Raw genomic sequence first — 19,286 nt, forward strand, 5'->3', positions numbered from 1 at the left:
AACTAACCCGTAACCAGAAGACTTTTTCCTGATACAATGTCACATGTCAATCGTCTTGCCAGCAATTTCTGGGATGGGGTGATAATGTCAACATCAGAGAAAGAAATGGTATCTTCAGAAAGAGTGTAATTTTCTTCAGAAGCCAATGAAGTATGAGAAAAGTGATCTGCAAAAGCATTTAATTAGCTAAAATTCATTTCTTTTCAGTCAACACACTACCCAAAAAAAGTTCTCTCCTTTTTAAAACTTTTAAAGAGGAAGATAAGAGTAATATGTCATGTATAAAAAGGCAGCTGGATTTTCAGGAAAGGACAAACAATTACTATTTTTTCAAAAGAACTCAATAGGAAGAAGAAAAGACATCTAATACGTATCTAATGCAGCAAGAGGGTTCACTCTTTCTCAAAAATGTGTTTGGCCAGAGTCGCCAAAGCAATCCTCAAACATCTACATGGCATGAAAACAACATGGGGCAATCCACAATTATTTCAACATACTTTTCTGCTTTGACAACAATTTATAAATACTTAAACTATGCATGTCTGAATATTCACATTGTGTTGTACTGTTCAATGTCTAAGCCCCTATAATACTTAGAGACAAAACAAATGCGTTTGTATCAGCATTGCTATAGTGTCCACAATGAGAAAGAATTTTGGAATCTAATATTGATTGACAATCTCCACACACACACACACACAGTGCAGACACAGCTTTAGAGCTTATTAGTGAAAAAAATTACAAATTTAGTATAGTGCAAAAATAAGGCCGCTTCACCGTATCGCGAGTGTATTGTAAGGGTTTGGATTTACTACGACCGAATCATAGGCCGCATAGACCGCAAAATTAAAGATGATTGGCGGGTAAAATTATACGAGTTTAATACCGCATCCTCCCCAGTTGGGATGGGTATGGGTATGATTTTGATGGGTAGTGGTTGGATATAGGTATTATGAAAAGTCATACCCGTCATGGGTAGTGGGTAGCTGGTGTATGGTGGGTATGAGGTCTTACCCGCCCTAGCCCTAGCCCCATAGCCACCAATCCTATATCTATAATATACTAATTTATATCAATTTTGTTTATTTTTATTAAAAGCTATTGACAAAAGATTTAGAATAATTAATTTTATCTTTGTTACACTGTATGTCTTAAACAAAATTAAATGTACAATTAAATTTGTAAGGATTGATGAAGTAGGAATGAATGTGAAACGGGTATAAGGTGGATATACCCATGATGGGTATACTCAGTTGGTCATTGTGGGTGGGGATGGGTTTGAATGCATACCCAAGTTCGCAGGCGTGCGTATGAAAATTGTACCCATCATGGGAGGTGAGCATGAAAATTTTAGGTGAGTATGGGTATGATGGAGGGCATACCGCATCCACCCGCCCACTTTGCCATCCCTATGCAAAATCACCCGCATGGCCAGCAAAATCTATTTCACAACAGTTACCATAACTAAAACTGTATTCTGGCACTATGAACCGTGTAGGAAAGTTCAATATACTTTTAAGGATAGGATGGCTGCATAGGAAAAACAAAACGAAGATCCTTCCAACAAATAGAACAATTACAACGGTAGACTACTTTCTATCTAGTTACCAGATTGAGCGGCATCCAAAAACTCTTCCAGCTCCAGAATTCGATTGATACCACCAGAAAGCTCAACGAATTTCTTATGCAGCTGAAGAATATCACCAAAAGCTAAAAAGCTTTGTGACACAACTGATGCCAAAAAGCGTAATGCATGAGCAAGATCACCTGAAAAGAAAATTCAAAAAGTAAGAATGTGAATATGATCCCAAGTCCTTGGATATCGTCAATCTTTGAGAACTAATAAGGAAAAATTTATGCAAAATATTGATTCAGTGCACATCATAGGTTATATTAACAAAAGTAGGTGTGTTCTAAGTCTAACAACACAAAGCTTGACAATGATAAGATACTCAGATAAACTACAAAGAAAGTAGTGATATAAAAGTGAAATAGTCTTCAGAGCTAATATCATATAAATTGCCAGCCATCACCTTGAATGGAAGTCAAGGACCGGTCCCCCTTATGTTCCATGACATATAATAAGCTCAATCCCCATGTAACATTATGCGGGAGCTGCTTGGTGACAAAATCGTCAAGTATACCATAAAGCCACTTCTTCTTCATTAGAAGCAACGAGTGGTTGAGGAGTTTCTCAAATTTTGCTTCAACCATCTACAGTGCCAAAATAAAGTAATAATGGAAACATCATCCAGTTAGTAACAGTGCAAGAACACAAATGTTACCTCAATTTTCAAAAGGACTAAGATTGTATTCACAAAATGCAGGAGACTTTGAAAAAAAATAAAAGATATAAATCATTGATGAGTCTTAAACATTCTATTCAATTACCGGTAAGTGGTTACTTGAAGGCATAGGCAAAATATCGCCCACATCACTGTACCATGTTACAGTGGCTTTTTACCTTGCTGTAACTGAATAGAAGCCGCGACAACCGTGAAATCATTCATATTGACTACTAAATCCATTTCACAACCATTAACGTTACCATATTTTAGCACTATTTCCTAAAAGGGCTATATAGCACAAAGCCACAAACATAATGAGATGTTGCATTGGACAACCTTTACGACTCGGTTGATAATTTACGATGTGGTCTTGTTTTTGCACTATGAATGAATCCACGTTAAAGATGTAACTATACTCATAACTATATTAATCACTAGATCTCATGCTCTAGTTGAAAATAATAAGATAAGGATCCAAAACTATACTACATTGTTATATATCTTATGTTTCAACAAAATAAAGAATGGACTCATATTAAGAAAGTTAGACAGAGGAGGAATATGGTGTGGCAAGTGGGAAGAGAGATTAGAAAATGTGAGAGCAAGTGGGAGGAAAGAGAAGAAAAAGTGAAAAAATCAGCATTTATTCTATTTTTTAAGACAGGATCTAAAACCCTTTTAAATAGGTTATGCCAAGTAGTTTGATTTTTCTAGATCTTCACTAGAACATCAAGTCCAAGATTTGACATAAGAGCAGCACATATCAAGGACAATAATATGCATTATTGCCTTGTCTCAGTTGGAGAGCAAGTGCAAATTTTCAGGAAAGGTACTGGGTTCAATTCACCTAGCTCTCTCCTTTCCTCGGCCTATCCTATAATAAAAAAGGATAATACTTCATCAACATCAACCTTTTCGTCTTTCAAGTTTCGTTCTCTAAGTTGTCCTCTCTTACCCTAAACAATAAACATTAACCCTCAGCCTAAATTGAATAAACCTCTTATGCCCGTCAGGGAGGCTCACAAATCACAGCAGTTCCTTGAAGAGGTTGACAGGATTAAATTGATCTTGAGATCCCTATCCCCGATTTTCAATCTTTGGTTTAGAAGTATTAGGGCATCAATTACATTTCCTGGTTCTTGATATTAGAGTTAGTGTAACCGCCTCGAATTATGAAGGCAAACACTAACTGGAACTTAGTATTAATCAAGCGGAAGCTTACTTTTGCCAACACAATTAAGGGGTTACTTAAAGGTCAAACCAATATCCAAGTATAATACTTGAACCAACCCAAAGCAATATAACGGAAGTCTTAACTATCCAAAATATAGGAAAATTACAACCAAATCAAAATAAGTCCAAAGTTCAAATTACATCCTTAAAATAGTCTAAATCTAAACTAATAGTCTCTCAAATACAATAAAGATATCTAAACAAAAGGGGAGTCATACTCCAACTCGTGTTCATCTTCCGCTCGCATATCCATTCTTCGTCGAGGTGCCATAGGGGTTTACTCTAAAAACAAAACCATTGGAAAAACATACAAAGCATAGTATCAACAAAAAGGCTGAGTATAAACACACTGGTGTCCGTCAAACAAGTTATTAAAACCTTTTTTTATTTGAGTAAATTCATTTTGAAATATGCTCTTTCATTTGATAAATCATATTATCATTCAAACCAAGTTCAACAACTCTATAGTCATTTCAAATTCTCATTTTTCATCATAAATCATAAGATATCAGTGGATCCAAATCAATTTCAACTCATCATAAGTTTACATGGGTACTCTGTGAGTCATCCTGTGACTCGTTTGGTAGTCGGTCTACTGTCCGCGACATGTCCGGCAAGTGTAACACAATGGTATTGTGAACAATACGCGCTCAGCATTGGTGAACCGTTTAATCAAGCACACAACATTTGCTGTGGCATATGTACCCGCCATTTAGGCTAAAACATTTTTGTATATAATATATATCTTGTAATTTTATTAGCATTTAAAAGTCAAAAATATTAACTTTTTCCATATGACAAACATCTTTTATTTGCACATAGCAAAACATACTTTATTTGCAACTTAGCAAAATCAAATCATAATGTTTCCCACATGGGTAAAACATGCTTAGCATAATCATATCATCAAACATAACCTTCGTATTATATTGGGGCATCACTAGCATGTATGGAAATGCATCATAACAAAAAGTGATTAAAGTTCAATACGATTTTTCAAGGAAACCACTAAAATGTTTCGTTTCAATCCTTCTTAAAGTAAATATAACTTAAAAGGTTTTTAAAATTCATTCAAAACAACTAGAATATGATTCATAAGTCTATAAAATCATTATGACAGAAGATTTCATAAAACACTATTTTCTTAATTACGAGATAGTTTTGCCGGTAATAAAATCGATAATTGATTTACAAAATACATATTAATTCTCCAACAAGGCCCAAATTAATCAAGTCATTATAATACCTTATTTAAAATGAATTTAAGATTGTCCCATCAGATTATAATTGGTTATGCGAATTTATAACGATCTTACAATTATTTTCGACAATTTGGGTATTTATCATTATTTAAATGGTGTCTTAAATCCGTAAAATTTATAAACCATCTAATCTAAACTTATTTTATACTATGAGGCAGTAGGTTATTAATATAATTATAAATTTTTGATAAGGGTCTATTTTTACCCAAATTTAATTAACAATATTACACCTTTTAATAAATAAACATTTTCTATTAATTTGATAATTTAGTAAATAATTAATAATTTATTTTATAAAATTATACCAAAGTTCTAGAAGTCATATAATATGTTTATTAAGCCATTTGAACTTATAAAAGTCATGTATGATGTTTTATTATTTTGTATAGACATTTTATCGATAAATAGAATAAAATAGGTTTAAAATTATTTGAGTCCGAATAAAATATTATAAAAATTATATGATATTCCAGAAGCTATTTTAAGGGTTATAAAATTTTAAATAACCATTAAAAATCATGTGGGGTATTTTTAATAATTAATATCGTTATTTTACCGATAAACCGAATAAAATTTATTTAAGTCCATATATGGTCACGAAAATCCATATAAATTTTTGAACATGTATCTACTGTTTATATAAGTGTCTCATTAAATTTTCAAGTCCAAAAGACGTCATTTAGTATTTATTTTATATTTTACCGTTTTCAAACTTACCGATTATTAATAACCGAGTAAAAATTATTAAGATCTTTAAATGTCAACAAAACCTTCCCAAACTTTTACCAATTTTACCTACTGTCCATATGAGTATGTGATAAAAATTTCGAGTCCATATGTCTTTTTTTGGTAATTATTTTATATTTTACCATTTTACAATTTACCGTTAAACAATTTAACGATTATTCAAAAATCATAAAAAAAAAAATTCCTAACTAAATATATTCTGGCCAAATCTTGTTGGAGAAATTATCATATGTTTTTATTAATTATTTTTGATGATGAAGAGTTTATCTAATACCATGTTTTATAATAAGAGTATTTAACACCTTAAAATCCATTAAAATATCAATTTAACGAATAATCTCAACAAAAAGTATCCAAGAAATTTTCTTAACATATAGCTATTGGAAATTTCTTTAAAAATGAATTTCAAATATTTTCAAATTCATATAATCATTTCCATCACAATAACTTTCACAAAGTAGTGTTAAACATGCCTTTAAACATACAATAATTTATAAAATCAATATGCATGATGCCCACAATAATAATACTTGTAATAAATTATTCCATACTCAAATTTATCATTTTGACATTATTTTTCAAGATTTTAAGAACTTCTCTTTGGGAACATTATTTTTCTAAAAAAACAAGTTTATACACAAACTTTCCCAACTTGTTCTTAAATCCTTTAAAAATCACCCCATGTGACATACCTCGACTCCAAGCCTATATAATTATTCTGTAAGCTCCCACGTAAGCTCCTACGCGTTTTTAGAAGTGATTCTAACTTCGGGTCCTTACCCTTCAAGTCTCAACTCCAACTCTTCAACTAAACATATTGCATTTATCCAAAAATCAATAATAATTTTGGATTTCTAACATGCACTTAACTTTCCCGAGTTAGAGTTGTTAGACTAATACTTGTGATGATTTTAACATATTTGGAGTATACTTATTATGTTGAGCAACATACTTAGTTAAGTCCCATAACTTCACTTGAATCCTTTAAGTAACAAAATTTATATGTTTGTGGAAAAACATCTTCTTACTTTCTATTATGGCCGATTTTTATAAATTTATAAGTGATGATTTTCTTAGTTTAGAGATAAAATACTCATTTTATAATGATCTTAGTTTATAGAAAGATTCATGTAATAAAAATGTTTTACATGAACAAGTTTAAACAAAAACTAGTGGAATAAAGAAATGAACATAACTTACTCTATACTTGGTGGATTTCTTCAAGTTTGGTGTCTATGGAAAGCTCTTAAGATGAAGATTATTTTTTATGGGAGATTTGAGTTTATAAACATAAATTTTCAGAAGTTTTAGATGGGTTTTTTTAAAGAGATTTGATGAGAAAAGAAGGTATTTTAGTTATTGAAAGTTTGAAGGATTCTAGTGTTTGTTCATGGATGAACTTGGGAACAATGTGTTGGAGTTTATGGCTGAATAATTATTCAGAAAATAGAGTGTTTTTGCTTCAAATATTTGCCTCTTGCATGCTTGTAATGATGCACAAACTTTGGGTAGAACAAAAGGGGTTCTTGGGTAGAGTTTTTAGCTTGTGTATGTAAGTATACAAAGGGCTATAAGGGGGAGTAGGACAGCTTTAGCATGGCTGGTTGGGGTTGTTTTTTTGGTGATTTTTGTCCATCATTTGATCTATTATAGTGTAGGAAAGGTTTATCTAAGATAGTTTAAGGTTTGGGTAAAAATTGTTGTACATGTAACAAGTTATGTAACTTGTACTTCATGTTTAAAAATCACTTGTATATGTGTGAAATATTTAATTTACTCCCATCATGGTTATATAATATGCTTGGGTAATAATTAAAATTTTCTCGAACTGTTACGGGTAGTTGCTCAACTTTAAATTTTACCTCCAAAGCTTACGTTACTTGTTACGATTCATAATCACATTACGAATTAACAAGTTTCTAATCATTGTAGAGATTTTTCAAATTACTACCATCACTAATTAAATTATAATTAGTAACGAACAAATATATAAGAAAAATTAGGCGCTAAAAACGACTAATGAAATCTCCTAATAATACGACTTTTTCAGTTAGTGTAAAATTAATACAGCTAAAGCATCCTTTATTTTTGCAGTAACTGATAAGAGTAGTCACTTGCTAATGTATATCATGTGATAAACACCACATCCAAAGCTTGGGAGACTTTGACCCACACAAGAAGTGAGAAAATTCCATTTCAAAGGGCACCATGTTTAACCCAAAAGCTGCTAGGGTCACAAAGGATATTTGACCGTGTATAAGGAATGTAAATGCTCAAGGTCCTTGGAATTTCATGATAATATAATCAATAAACTAAATCATTTGAGCTTCTTGTTCATGTGCGGTGCAAATGATGTTTGCAATCAAGAGTCACGAAAAACAACCTATTTCTTATCACAAGGATAAGCATATGATATTGAACCCCAAACCACACCTAGGCGGTAGAGCCGATTGCCTTTACGGCCTGTTAGATAGTTGGTAATAAATGGTGGTAATAGGAATGAAAAACTAGTGTAATTTTGGTTGAAAAATCTCTTAATTACCTGGATGGCCATGCTTGTCCAACTTCAATCATCTCATTTTCTTCATAAAATTCATTCCAATGCATTACCATTGGGAGAGGTTGTATTAGGTGGTAATGGAAATTTGTTAACAAAAGAACATTTTTGTGATCAAAGCTTCATTACCATGGGAATGATATGAAACTTTTGATAAAATTTAACACTATAAATCATTTCCATTACCACCATTTGATACCACTAACCAAACGGGCCGTTAGGATAATGGCATCTTGAGAATAAGGACCAATCAAAAACTAGTGTGGCAATCGATCTCTGAAGTTCATTCTTGTTTTCTTCTTACTTCATTCACAAGTTCCACATAACCTCATTACAAGTGCCACACTCTGATTATAGTAGCCTCATTCACTTAAAAATATGTCCTTCAATTATTCGCTATTACAAATCCACATCTTGACTCTGTTGCATATGTGATTTGTTTGTTCAGGTTGGCATTAGTTTTATGTGGAAGCTTCTTCCTAGACTATTTATCCCAAAGTCCAGGCCTTAAAAGTGTTAGTGTAATCAGTTTCTTTATTAGTCATTGGTTTGATATTGTAGTGCTCTAGATTTATTTCCAAATAGTACCGGTATACAACAAATGATTTATGGTCGATTAAAAAGATAATACTCCTGTCCAACAAAACAACAAACTTAAGGCAGAGACACAACATGACAACACCATTTCATTGCCCCAAAGTCATTAAGTGGCTCCTATATAGGATGGGGTTTGAGGGGTCGGATGTACGCAACCTTACCCTTGTTATTATACACTTGTTAGTAACAATAAAGAGGTTGTTTTGACCTTTGATAGTACACATCATCTGCATTGTTAAGTCTAGAGAGAATGGGAAGTGGCAGAGTAAGGGAAAGTAAGTAAGGAAGTATTCATAAAGAGAGAAAAAGATAGATGAGTGGAAATACAGAAGGGGAAAGGATATTGAAGTTCTTTTAGAAACACCCTAAAAAGAAAAATGTGAAGTTAACTCTGGAACCAAGAGAGAAAGAACAATAATATTGTGCTGTTTTCTAAAACAGTAAAATATGCATCGCAGAAAAAGAGTAAAGAAAAGGTAAAAGCAGGGTTTAAGCCTGTTAAGAAAATTACTCGCCAGAGATTTAACCCTTCTCCACACCTGAAGACATGTCAAAAATCATAGCTCTACCCTTCTAGTACCTTCATAGTCGCTCTAGAGGGGCTGCTTATTTTTCCATTTTTTGGAGGGAAGGGGAGGAAAACGGAAACTAAAATCATAGTTACTCACCGCCTTTTCCCGAGCACCTCCTCCAAAGAAAGCAACAGATTCAGCATGTGTGCGCAACCTCTCATGCATAAACCTAATAAAATAGAAAGGTGAGAAAGGCATGAAGCTCAAAACTAGATATCAGATTACACAATCAGCAGTGAATATAACAAAGAAGTAACAACCTGAATGTTCCCTCGAGCGTTTGTTGTTGACTTGCAAGTTCACCGAACTCTGGAGTAACACTCCTCAAAAATCCAAGTCCAAGCAACATATATGTATATAATATAGCAACACCCCTTCGGCCTGTTAATAGCTTCATTCTCCAAGTGAACCTTCAAGATTAATCAAATCCAGTAAGAATGACATAAAAAAGAAGGCAGCTTCTTGAATCAAATCCTAAGCAGCTAAGCTGCAGTTAAATCTTGAATCTCTTGCTAGTTATCATTGCTTACCACACAATGTCAACCGTTGGCTTCACCATTCCAGTAACCAGCCCTGATATATCTTTGGTTAACTTTTCTAAATCGTGAGTTAGTCTCTGATCAGCATCTATACTTTTGTTCGACATGTGAAAAATCTGAAAAAGAAAAACATCTGAATGATAAAGTTCACTGATAATGAAATAACAAATAACTTCACTATAATTGACAAGTCACACCCTCTCAATCAAATATAATGTGCTTGCAATGCTGCACATTGTAGCATTTTGTCTTTAGTCAGAATTGATGGGCTCACAAGCATAAAGCAAAACAAGAATCGGTATCATTTATACAATACTCGAACACATTTGCTCTGAATTTACCTTGTAAAAAGCATTTCTTCTCAAGTAATTCTTGAGTAAATGTTGAGTCAAACGGATCCTCCATCCCAGGGCTAATCTAGCAGTCAAGTGCCTGAACACCACAAGTCAAGATCGAAAACAAAAAGTCACTGACACAAGAATCATCATGCTAAACTTATATCAATGAAAAAAAGTAAAACCTAAAACCATAGAAAAATCAAGCACGAAGTTGTAAAAAGAAGCAATAGCACAATGTGACTAACAAGTACTAGAGTGCAAAGACAATAATTTAATGTTGGAAACAAGTAAAATCCATTACCAGTCAGGGATTAAAAAAAAAAAAAAAAAAAAAAAAAAAAAAAAAAAAAAAAAAAAAAAAAAACCCAAAGAAATGGTAAAAGCTAGAGCGAGGAATAACATCAGCAGGACAAAATCTAGCACATATCTGGTGTTAGAACTTAGAAGACACGTTTAATGGGTACAATTAATTTTGGACATGTCACCTTTGTTTATGTAATGATGCAAATATGAAAATTCTGCATCAAGCACATAAACTTTCTTCAATAGTCCATGTAAATCCCGTTTCAAGTAAAACTCAATACGGAGCAGTTTGGTAGGGGGTGAACCAAGAAAGGGAGAGGAAATTGTATTCCAATTTCCATTAGTGGATGTTTGGTTGTTATTTTTCGAATTCTTTTTCGGTTGTTCCCCATTTTCCCTTTTCAAGTTCCCTCACCCTCATGTCCCAAGGAGGTGCTGGAACCTAAGGACTACATCATCCTTTACCCTTCTCCCCAATATCACAAGATGAGTTTGATCCACCTTATTGATATGGTATCAATCCTTTTTTACTCCTTTTTTTCAACTTGGGTATCACATTCACCCCCACTTATCCTAACGCCTACTGCACCTAAAAATCGATCTCTTTCAGGCTCCAATATCTTACATCTCACGTGAATTGATTATTGTGATCATCCATATTTGCTTGCGGGTTGCTCTGATGCTATTTGTAACATCCTAACCTCGTCCGCATCGGCGATACTACCTATGGGTTGTAGACTGGCCTTACAAACAAATACAAGAGTTTTCTTGCGTGTTTTGTTCTCACTTGTGTGCACTCTAACTTGCCGGGAAGTCACCCATCCTAAAACTCCCCCACGCTAAACATGGTTAACTAGTAAGTTTTAGCAGATGGGCTTCCTTAAAAATTATAAACCTTGTTGATATGAGTAGTACTATCAATGCTTTTTTAAGCTTCCTTTTTTATTTAATCTAAACTTGAGGTACTACTAATTACAAGTACAACTGACCCACCACCAACAACAACACTGTAACGACAGTGACACCTCCTTCTCACCATACAATAAAATCTGACAAAAAAGTGACATCGCCAATCAACCAATAACCTTATTCTATCTATTTTGAGGATGAGAGAAGACGAAAATTTGGCAAAGTTAAAAAAAACTCCTATAGCCTAAACATAGCTTGAAATATTCAAATCCAAATATAAAACTCCAGATCTAGAATTTGATGCTCGAATTTGACCATATATAGATATACTTGTGGTTGCTTGAAAGGGGGTGCTATGGAAAATCGATGATGGAGTGGTGGACTAAGGTGGACAGATATTTCATCCTGTGTTGGAGTAAGTTATGATGGAATATGGGTTGAGGAACTCAGAATTTTATCTTACATGTTTGGAAGCTTGCTATTTCTTTTCATGGTCCTACCAAGCACATGAGGAAATTTAGGGAGTTTCCTTTGTTTTCTTATGGTCTATTCCTTTCCTTTCTTTTGTAATGAACAAAATAATGTCTAAATCATAAATACTATTGACAGCTTACGTCAAATGCAAAATATCTGTAGAGAAATTCACCTAAACAATTATTAGTGTGAATAAAGATGTGTGCATTAGTTTGCTATTTTGTTGTATGAATTTGTAATTTACAACCTCCTTTTTGTTTCTATTAGCAGTTGGTATGAAGATTAACATAGATGCAACACAGGTTTGTTTATATAAAAATAAAACAATCAACACATTTAATATCATAGAAATGAAGCTACCCTCAAAGTCCATATAAAAGCTACCAAAATCAGAAAAATCACTAATTATGGATACAATCCAAAATGTCCTTATCTTTGTAAAAGAAGTATCTGTTTCAACTCCTTTATATTGTGCAACTCTTCTGAAATGGAAGGTTCCAGACATTGACTCCATGTCTAATGTGTATGAAATTTGCAAACACATGAAACAGGATGTGTCATGGGCTTGGTTAATTAACACAACACCCCTTAAAATGGTAAAAACAAGTGCGGAACAGAGTCCATTCTAGAGTTCTGCCTCATGCAACCATTAAGATCACAAGTCGCACAACCAAAGTTTGATACACATATTTCAATACTATTTCTTGTAATCTGGATCATAGATGAAATAATCTATTTACGATGTCATCTTATTGAGAAAGTGATGCCCCCAATTGTATGATTTGATAAGGTTAGATTGAATTGATTCTGTCATGGTTATTTAAAGAAAGAAATAAAATAAAATCCTCCAGAAGCGTACAGATGTATTCATATGACACTTTCTAGAGACAACTACATCTGAGAAAATGCTAAAAGATACATCAAAAAGAAAAAAAAAAAAAAAAAAAAAAACGATTCAATAGAGGCAAGGTGGAACCATGTTTTGTGATACCAAGAAATATGACCTTATAGAAGGAGCAATGAAAGAAGAAGCGGCACTTTGAAGAATGCTGACCCCTATTAAACGGACAAAGGATGCCTTATCTTGCTCCAGAACAAATTTTACAGTAGTCCCTGGAGAAATGTTTGCAACAGTTACGAATTTGGTAGTAAATTATTGTACTGGACAAAACAATGCCGCTTACCATTCAAAGACGCAATACGATCTGAAACCCATGTCCTAGAGACAACTAAAACTGCAACTGCAAGTAACTGTGCTCCTTGTTTATCAAGCACAGTAGGGACCTGGAAAAGGGATAGCATCACCTCAAGTCAAATTAAATTCCTTAGCACAAGTTTGTTGTTTCTTGACAGGGAATCTTATGTACACTGACACAAATAAAGATTTTTTCAAATAGCGCTAATGCTACATTTTTAAAAGCACATTGCAGAGCTTTTTCCTTGAGAGTAACCAATGACTCAAAGAAAAGTTGGACTCTAATTCTACAGCATTCATGTAGATTAGTTAAAACAAATGTAACTTAATTTACAGTATGAGGTAGCAAGTCACAGCCTATATCTGCAATATCAACCCGAAAATTACATGGTTAGATATTGTTGGGGGATTAGCAAATTAGGGGACAATGGTAAAAAGGGTCAAACAATGATCCAATTGCTATGGAAAAAAAATGTATAGAGCCAAGGTTGTTTGAAATTTATTCAGGAATCTTATTTTTGGATGTGAGATCAACTTTATAATGCTTTAAAATGCTTAAGATCTGATGAAAATATTTTCTAAAATGACTATGTTCCCCCTTTAATTGTTCACAGATGAAGTATCTAAAACACCCATCAAATTCAGCACACATAAAACATTAGTGAGTAATCACAACACGTTTGCAGAAAAGAGCACAAGATAGAAGGGATTAACAGGACCATGGTCAAAATAATTATATGAAGTTGCCTCCCAAGTACATATGAAGAAAGTATTAACTTTGAATTTTAAATACCTCTTGTTGGTGCTCTCGATAATAATAATAAATGCATCCAAAGAATGTCCAGGTTCACCTATGAGAGACGTCTTTATTCTTAAAAAACACGTTCCCTTGCCGTAAGCCATTGAAGCATTACTTCAACATAAAGCTTAAGAAATTTCGACAACCATCACCATTTAACATTTGTAAAATTGAACATGACCCCTTTAATAAATATTGGCAAAAACCACTACATATCATATATCATTTTCCTCGCAAAACATCACCTTTGACTTTCAAATTCTAAAACGATCTAAATTATTGTTATCTTTTAATCATCTAGTCATCAAAGGGGGAATAATAATGGAAACAAAGTCATACGAAATTTAATTGAGGACCAAATTAAATAATTTCTTAGCTTAAAGGTGGTGTTTTACAAAGAAAATGATATATATATGGATGTTTTCGACACAATGGAAGATATTAAAGATAGTTTTTAATCTATCTATTTTATAAGTTGTTTGTGCTAAATTTTCCTGGAAGCATAAAATTTCAAGTTTCCTCAGATGTAAAGCTTATTTATGTTTTTGAATCAAGACTTTAACTCTTTCAGAAGAAGCTTATGCATATTGAACAGCAGCTTCTTTCCCCAAAAAAACCCCGAATAACACGCATGGATTCTATATTAAGTACTAATTTAGTGTCAAAAATCATACTAATTGAAACAATAATGGGCAGATGAAAAAATCAAACCCAGTCAAAAAAGCATTTCACTGTAATTTTAAAGTACGTATTGAATATTTGAAATCAACTAGAACTACAAATACATCAAGGAACAGTTCGAAAAGATGAAGCCATGGTATAAAAGGATGAACAACTCACCAAAATCCTGAAAATGTTTGCAACTCTCAAATGCAACACCCTTGGAGTTATTTGAAGTTGTGAAACAAGTGGTAAAGTTGCAGCTTTATCTAAAGTAGGTGATGCTTTCATTATCTCAGAGATGTATGATTCAGAGCTTGATCTAGAGAACGCGGAGCTCTAAAAGGGAAAACATTAAATTGTCATTGAAAAGCTTTTCACGAAAGCTAGTAAAAAGGGTTATCTGTCACAAATATGAGTGGTAAAGATAAACATATGGAACAAAGGGATTCAAAATTTTAATACCTTCTTGGCAGTGGCAAATGCTTGTTGAACAGTCATTGCATCATTTTGGCGGTCAGACTCTAAAGGCTTGATTACATCCTTTCCATTCTCATAAACAGTAATATCAATATCCCTGTAAAATTATGAGTTCTTTGACTAAGCATGTTTCTCGTGCACATCAAAACTACAAATACTTGACAACATGCCAGATTAAACTCAACCTTTTGTAGTGAACCCATCCTCCTTCACCATCCAAGGACAATACTACATCGTGAAATGCAATTAATGCAGGGCGATGTGATATAGTAATGCACGAAGTTCCCATAGCCCGAACTTTAGCACAAAAGCGCTCTTCCATATCAATAGTCACAGCACTGGTACACTCATCAAGAATTGCAAACTTGGGCTTATGATAAAACAACCTTGCCATTCCTAATCTCTGTTGCTCACCCAGGGAAAGTTCCTCACCCCAATTGACCTCTGTCTCTGGAGGATAACGATCAAGCAAATACTCAAGATCAACCTGGATCAACAAACAAAATCCACAAAAAGTAAAAATGCATTGGTCAAACATTTAAGTGAAAAAGGGAGCTGCTGTTCAGAAATTTAAATAATGGTGCAAAACAAAAGGTATCCTACAGTTTTTAAGAGCTCTTTCGTTCCATCACGTGTCAAAGGCTCAACCTCTTGATCAGAAGTTACAGGATAAATCAACTGATCTCGAAGAGTGCCAACAGCTGTGTATGGCCGTTGAGGCACATAGAAAATCTCTTTATTGAGGTCAGACCCAACTCCAGGTTTTGCTATATGTCCAGACACCAAAGGCCAAAGTCCTCCTAAAACCCGGAAAAGTGAGCTTTTTCCACTACCATTTGGACCTTCAAAGAAAAACAAACTGCCCCTCAACTACAGCCCATAACACATAGTTCTATTTAATTTTGACTACAATGCAAGACTCATTGCAATATTTCTGAAATAGATCAAATAGATAAAATAGACTAACCAACTTACAATATCCGAGATATCGCGGCGTTAAAACCTCATTTACAAAATAGCATGCCTAGGAGAGGGGGCTAACAGACGCAAAAAGAAAACCCATTCAGCTCAATAGAAGCAGCAGTCTATGATAGATGCTGGAAAGTGCAACTCCACAAGGCCCAGGAAGCAGCACTTTTACTGCTTAAGTAGACACACCCGATAGAAGAGTATATCTAAGTTGTAAGTAAAGAAAAAAAAAAGATGGAAAAGCATGATCGAACTCAAACATGGTGCTCCAGTAATGGGAAATATCTCTAATGTAGGCGTTTAAAAAATCAATCCAGGACAAATTTTCAAATTCAAGTCCTTAACATGTTTGAAGGTAAAAAAAGACTACAGATTGGGTCAAGTTTTCAAAGCTCAATTTTCAGATTTGGCTTTTCTAAAGGCTACCATTTCGAAAATCTTGATATAGAAATTAGAATGGTAACCAAAATCCATGAATAAGAATTGATCTCTAATCATTTAAGAACAAAATACACAAAATTTCTTTCAGGGGATTGAAAGAAAACTGGCAGTGCTGCAAGAGTTGCTTCTTTTCAATAAGGTAGTGAAGAAGGATAGAAAACTTGCAGGTGGAAGAGGTGAGTGAGACTGTGTTTGAGGAAGACATTTATGGTGGACAAGATGGAGTGAGTCTGCAAGGGAAGAGAAAGAAAAGGATTAGAGAAAAAGCAGGTACAAAGAACGGAGATGGGAATTTGAAATGACGGCATATGAGATGTCATTCAAAATTTGAAATTTGCAGGTCTTTCACAATATTTTTCAGGATTTGTAGATTCTTTTAATCCCCAAATAATGATTTCGTAGCATCAGAACTCAAAATCAAACCCTTGAATCCAGAAACACCACAATATATTTCGTACTATTCTAAGAGGGAATGAATAAGAATCCCTAGTCTCCCTAATACTGACATTTGGAAGATGTATGCTCTTAAGTTGTCTTTGTGCCTGGACACCTGTTGATGAAGGAACAACAGCTACAGATGTCCTCAAAGCAATGAAACTTTTGCAAGTTGTAGCACGTGAAAAGTATTAAATACTAATCATCTTTTATTCTTCTTCCACAGGATTCTATCTCTTTGCACTTACAATTCTTTGTATGATGAGAACTATGAAAGACTTGTAAAATTGTAACATAGTGCAAAAGCAAGGTGACATCACCGTCTTGCGACCGTGTCATATATGTTGTTGAGCTCACCGCATCTGATATATAGGCCGAGATGACTGTAAAACCATCAGCATTGACGGCAAAACACATTTCGTGGCCATTATATCTTATAACTCCGATTCTACGGAAAGAAGGGTGACGAAAGACTGGCTCACTAGAGTATAGAAGTTAGTTCTTTAGGGAATTAAGAGATACATTTGAAAAGAAATAAGACAACTTTAACAGAGGCCAGAGCTCCTTCCTCGTAGTTTAAGTCCTTTCTTAAATTTAAAATGAAAAGGCCAATTCACCACAGCTAATAAGAACTATAGTCCTGAATTTGGAAATAGCTCAATACACGTGTCCAGATGCTTTAACAATTGAATGAAACTGAATTGATTAGCAAAAAAGGCAGAAATCTCAATAATATGACTTCTTTTACATGCACACAAAAGCATAACAATTTTGTGGATTATGCTCTCTTAAGTTCTAAACTCTCTTCTTTGTACTCACCCCCTCACAAGTGACTTTACATTAACCATTACTAGTGGCTCATAGCACAGCTTCGATGAACAATGGACAGGAAATAGCTACAACATACTTCATTATTATATCTTTATCTTGTCATGTGGGTGTAACAAAAGTGTACGGTAGGAGCAATAAAAAATTTCAAACTAACCATAGAGAAAAAAATGTAAATTTATGAGCTCAAGTGCAAGACAAGATCATAACAACTCAACATTAGCATGAAAATAAAAGGTTCTGCACATCACCTTTGCTAGTTACTGGAAAGCCAAAAAAAACATATATTATCATTTATCACATTTCATGACCAGAAGTCAATCACAATCCAAGGGCAACGAACAATGAATGAATATACAAACACAGAAAAGATACAAAAAAAAAATACAACTGTAATTGTAAATCCAGCAAAGAAAAAAAGAATTAAATTTCAAGAGACATCACGACATTGAAATTCTGACTTTACCTGTAATCAAAAGGTTAGATCCTGCTTCAACTTTGAGTTTCAGGTCTTCAACTAGCACATTGTTAGATGGAGTAACAACCTGCGTTCACACAACATTTTTGTACATCCAGGAATGGAATCACAGAATGACAATTGCATCAAGAGTATTGGATAAAAAAAAAAAGGTACCTTTACGCCAGAAAATTCAATGTACTTGGCCTCACTAAAGCAATTTTTACTTCCATTTGTAAGTGACAGAGAGCCATCGCGAAAACCAAGCTCTCGAGATATAGCAATTAACTCATGTATACGGCCTGCATAACCACTACATTTGAGACGATAAATGAATTAGTCCGGAAAGGAACACCTAGAAGGGATATAAATCATTAGTTTTAGATTTGAAGTTCACAAGGAACAATTAAAATCATGGATCAAGATCTTAAATATTCATTTTAAGAAGCAAACTAGTAGGGGATGTCTTACAGAAGAAATGTACTCTCTCAAGTCTCAACAAACATTCTAGGTCTAAGCAAAGCGACATTTAAATAAAAACGGGTTGAGATGACTGTTAGTCATGGTCAAGTTAGTGATCTTGCATTGCCAGAGTTACAATGGTTGTGTTAAGCTGAAAATTAGACATTTGCCGATATATGCACTGGGAATATTTAAAACCATGCACATGTGACAGGGAAAGTTTTACATAAAAGATACGCCGAAATTTATAAGGAGAGTAACATTGAATTAGAATTTAGATTCCTACAAAAGAATATAATAAATTATTGAGATGTGTGGAGAATGAAGACAAATCAAATGCATTGATGAGAAAAGGTAAAAGAGAGGTTATTTTAAAAAAAGAAATATAACAATTTAAGTGAAATAGATTAATATGAAAAATGTAGCATATTCCAAAAGTGTATCAATGATTGTTTCTTGATATGTAATACAATTGAAAGGAGTGAAAACAAATTTATGAAACATTTGATGATGCAATACATGGACTGGTGACGTTCCTTGATGGAAACTAGAGAAAGTTGAGGGGAAAAATTTAAAAAGAAAAAAATAAGATAGAGAAAGCTACTCCTATAAAAAAGAAGGGAGAGAGGTCGTGGGAGAAAAGTACTTTTTAGTTTGCAAAGATTTCTGGGAAAAAAAACGCTTTTGCTGATCAATTGACATCATAGATGACGAAGATAGAGAAAGTAATCTTTGCTTTCT

The 19,286-nt window shown here is 33.7% G+C and overlaps 1 protein-coding gene across 3 annotated transcripts in view; it reads right to left on the bottom strand.

Annotated features, from left to right (window-relative positions):
* LOC130820309 (ABC transporter D family member 1-like) overlaps window positions 1–19,286 on the bottom strand; it is a 36,455-nt gene that overhangs the window by 4,687 nt on the left and 12,482 nt on the right. For 2 of the 3 annotated variants that reach the window (XM_057685631.1, XM_057685630.1), the window contains 15 exons: window positions 18,261–18,396; window positions 18,093–18,171; window positions 15,557–15,795; window positions 15,139–15,440; window positions 14,939–15,050; window positions 14,654–14,812; window positions 13,004–13,103; window positions 12,824–12,932; window positions 10,137–10,227; window positions 9,787–9,911; window positions 9,517–9,666; window positions 9,353–9,425; window positions 2,034–2,214; window positions 1,609–1,767; window positions 8–166 (listed from right to left, as the gene is read on the bottom strand). In XM_057685631.1, the coding sequence (XP_057541614.1) occupies window positions 8–166; window positions 1,609–1,767; window positions 2,034–2,214; window positions 9,353–9,425; window positions 9,517–9,666; window positions 9,787–9,911; window positions 10,137–10,227; window positions 12,824–12,932; window positions 13,004–13,103; window positions 14,654–14,812; window positions 14,939–15,050; window positions 15,139–15,440; window positions 15,557–15,795; window positions 18,093–18,171; window positions 18,261–18,396 (2,174 nt within the window). The other variant, XM_057685632.1, reaches the window with a different exon arrangement.

This window comes from Amaranthus tricolor, chromosome 8 (genome assembly GCF_026212465.1).
Source record: "Amaranthus tricolor cultivar Red isolate AtriRed21 chromosome 8, ASM2621246v1, whole genome shotgun sequence".
Classification (NCBI taxonomy): domain Eukaryota; kingdom Viridiplantae; phylum Streptophyta; class Magnoliopsida; order Caryophyllales; family Amaranthaceae; genus Amaranthus; species Amaranthus tricolor.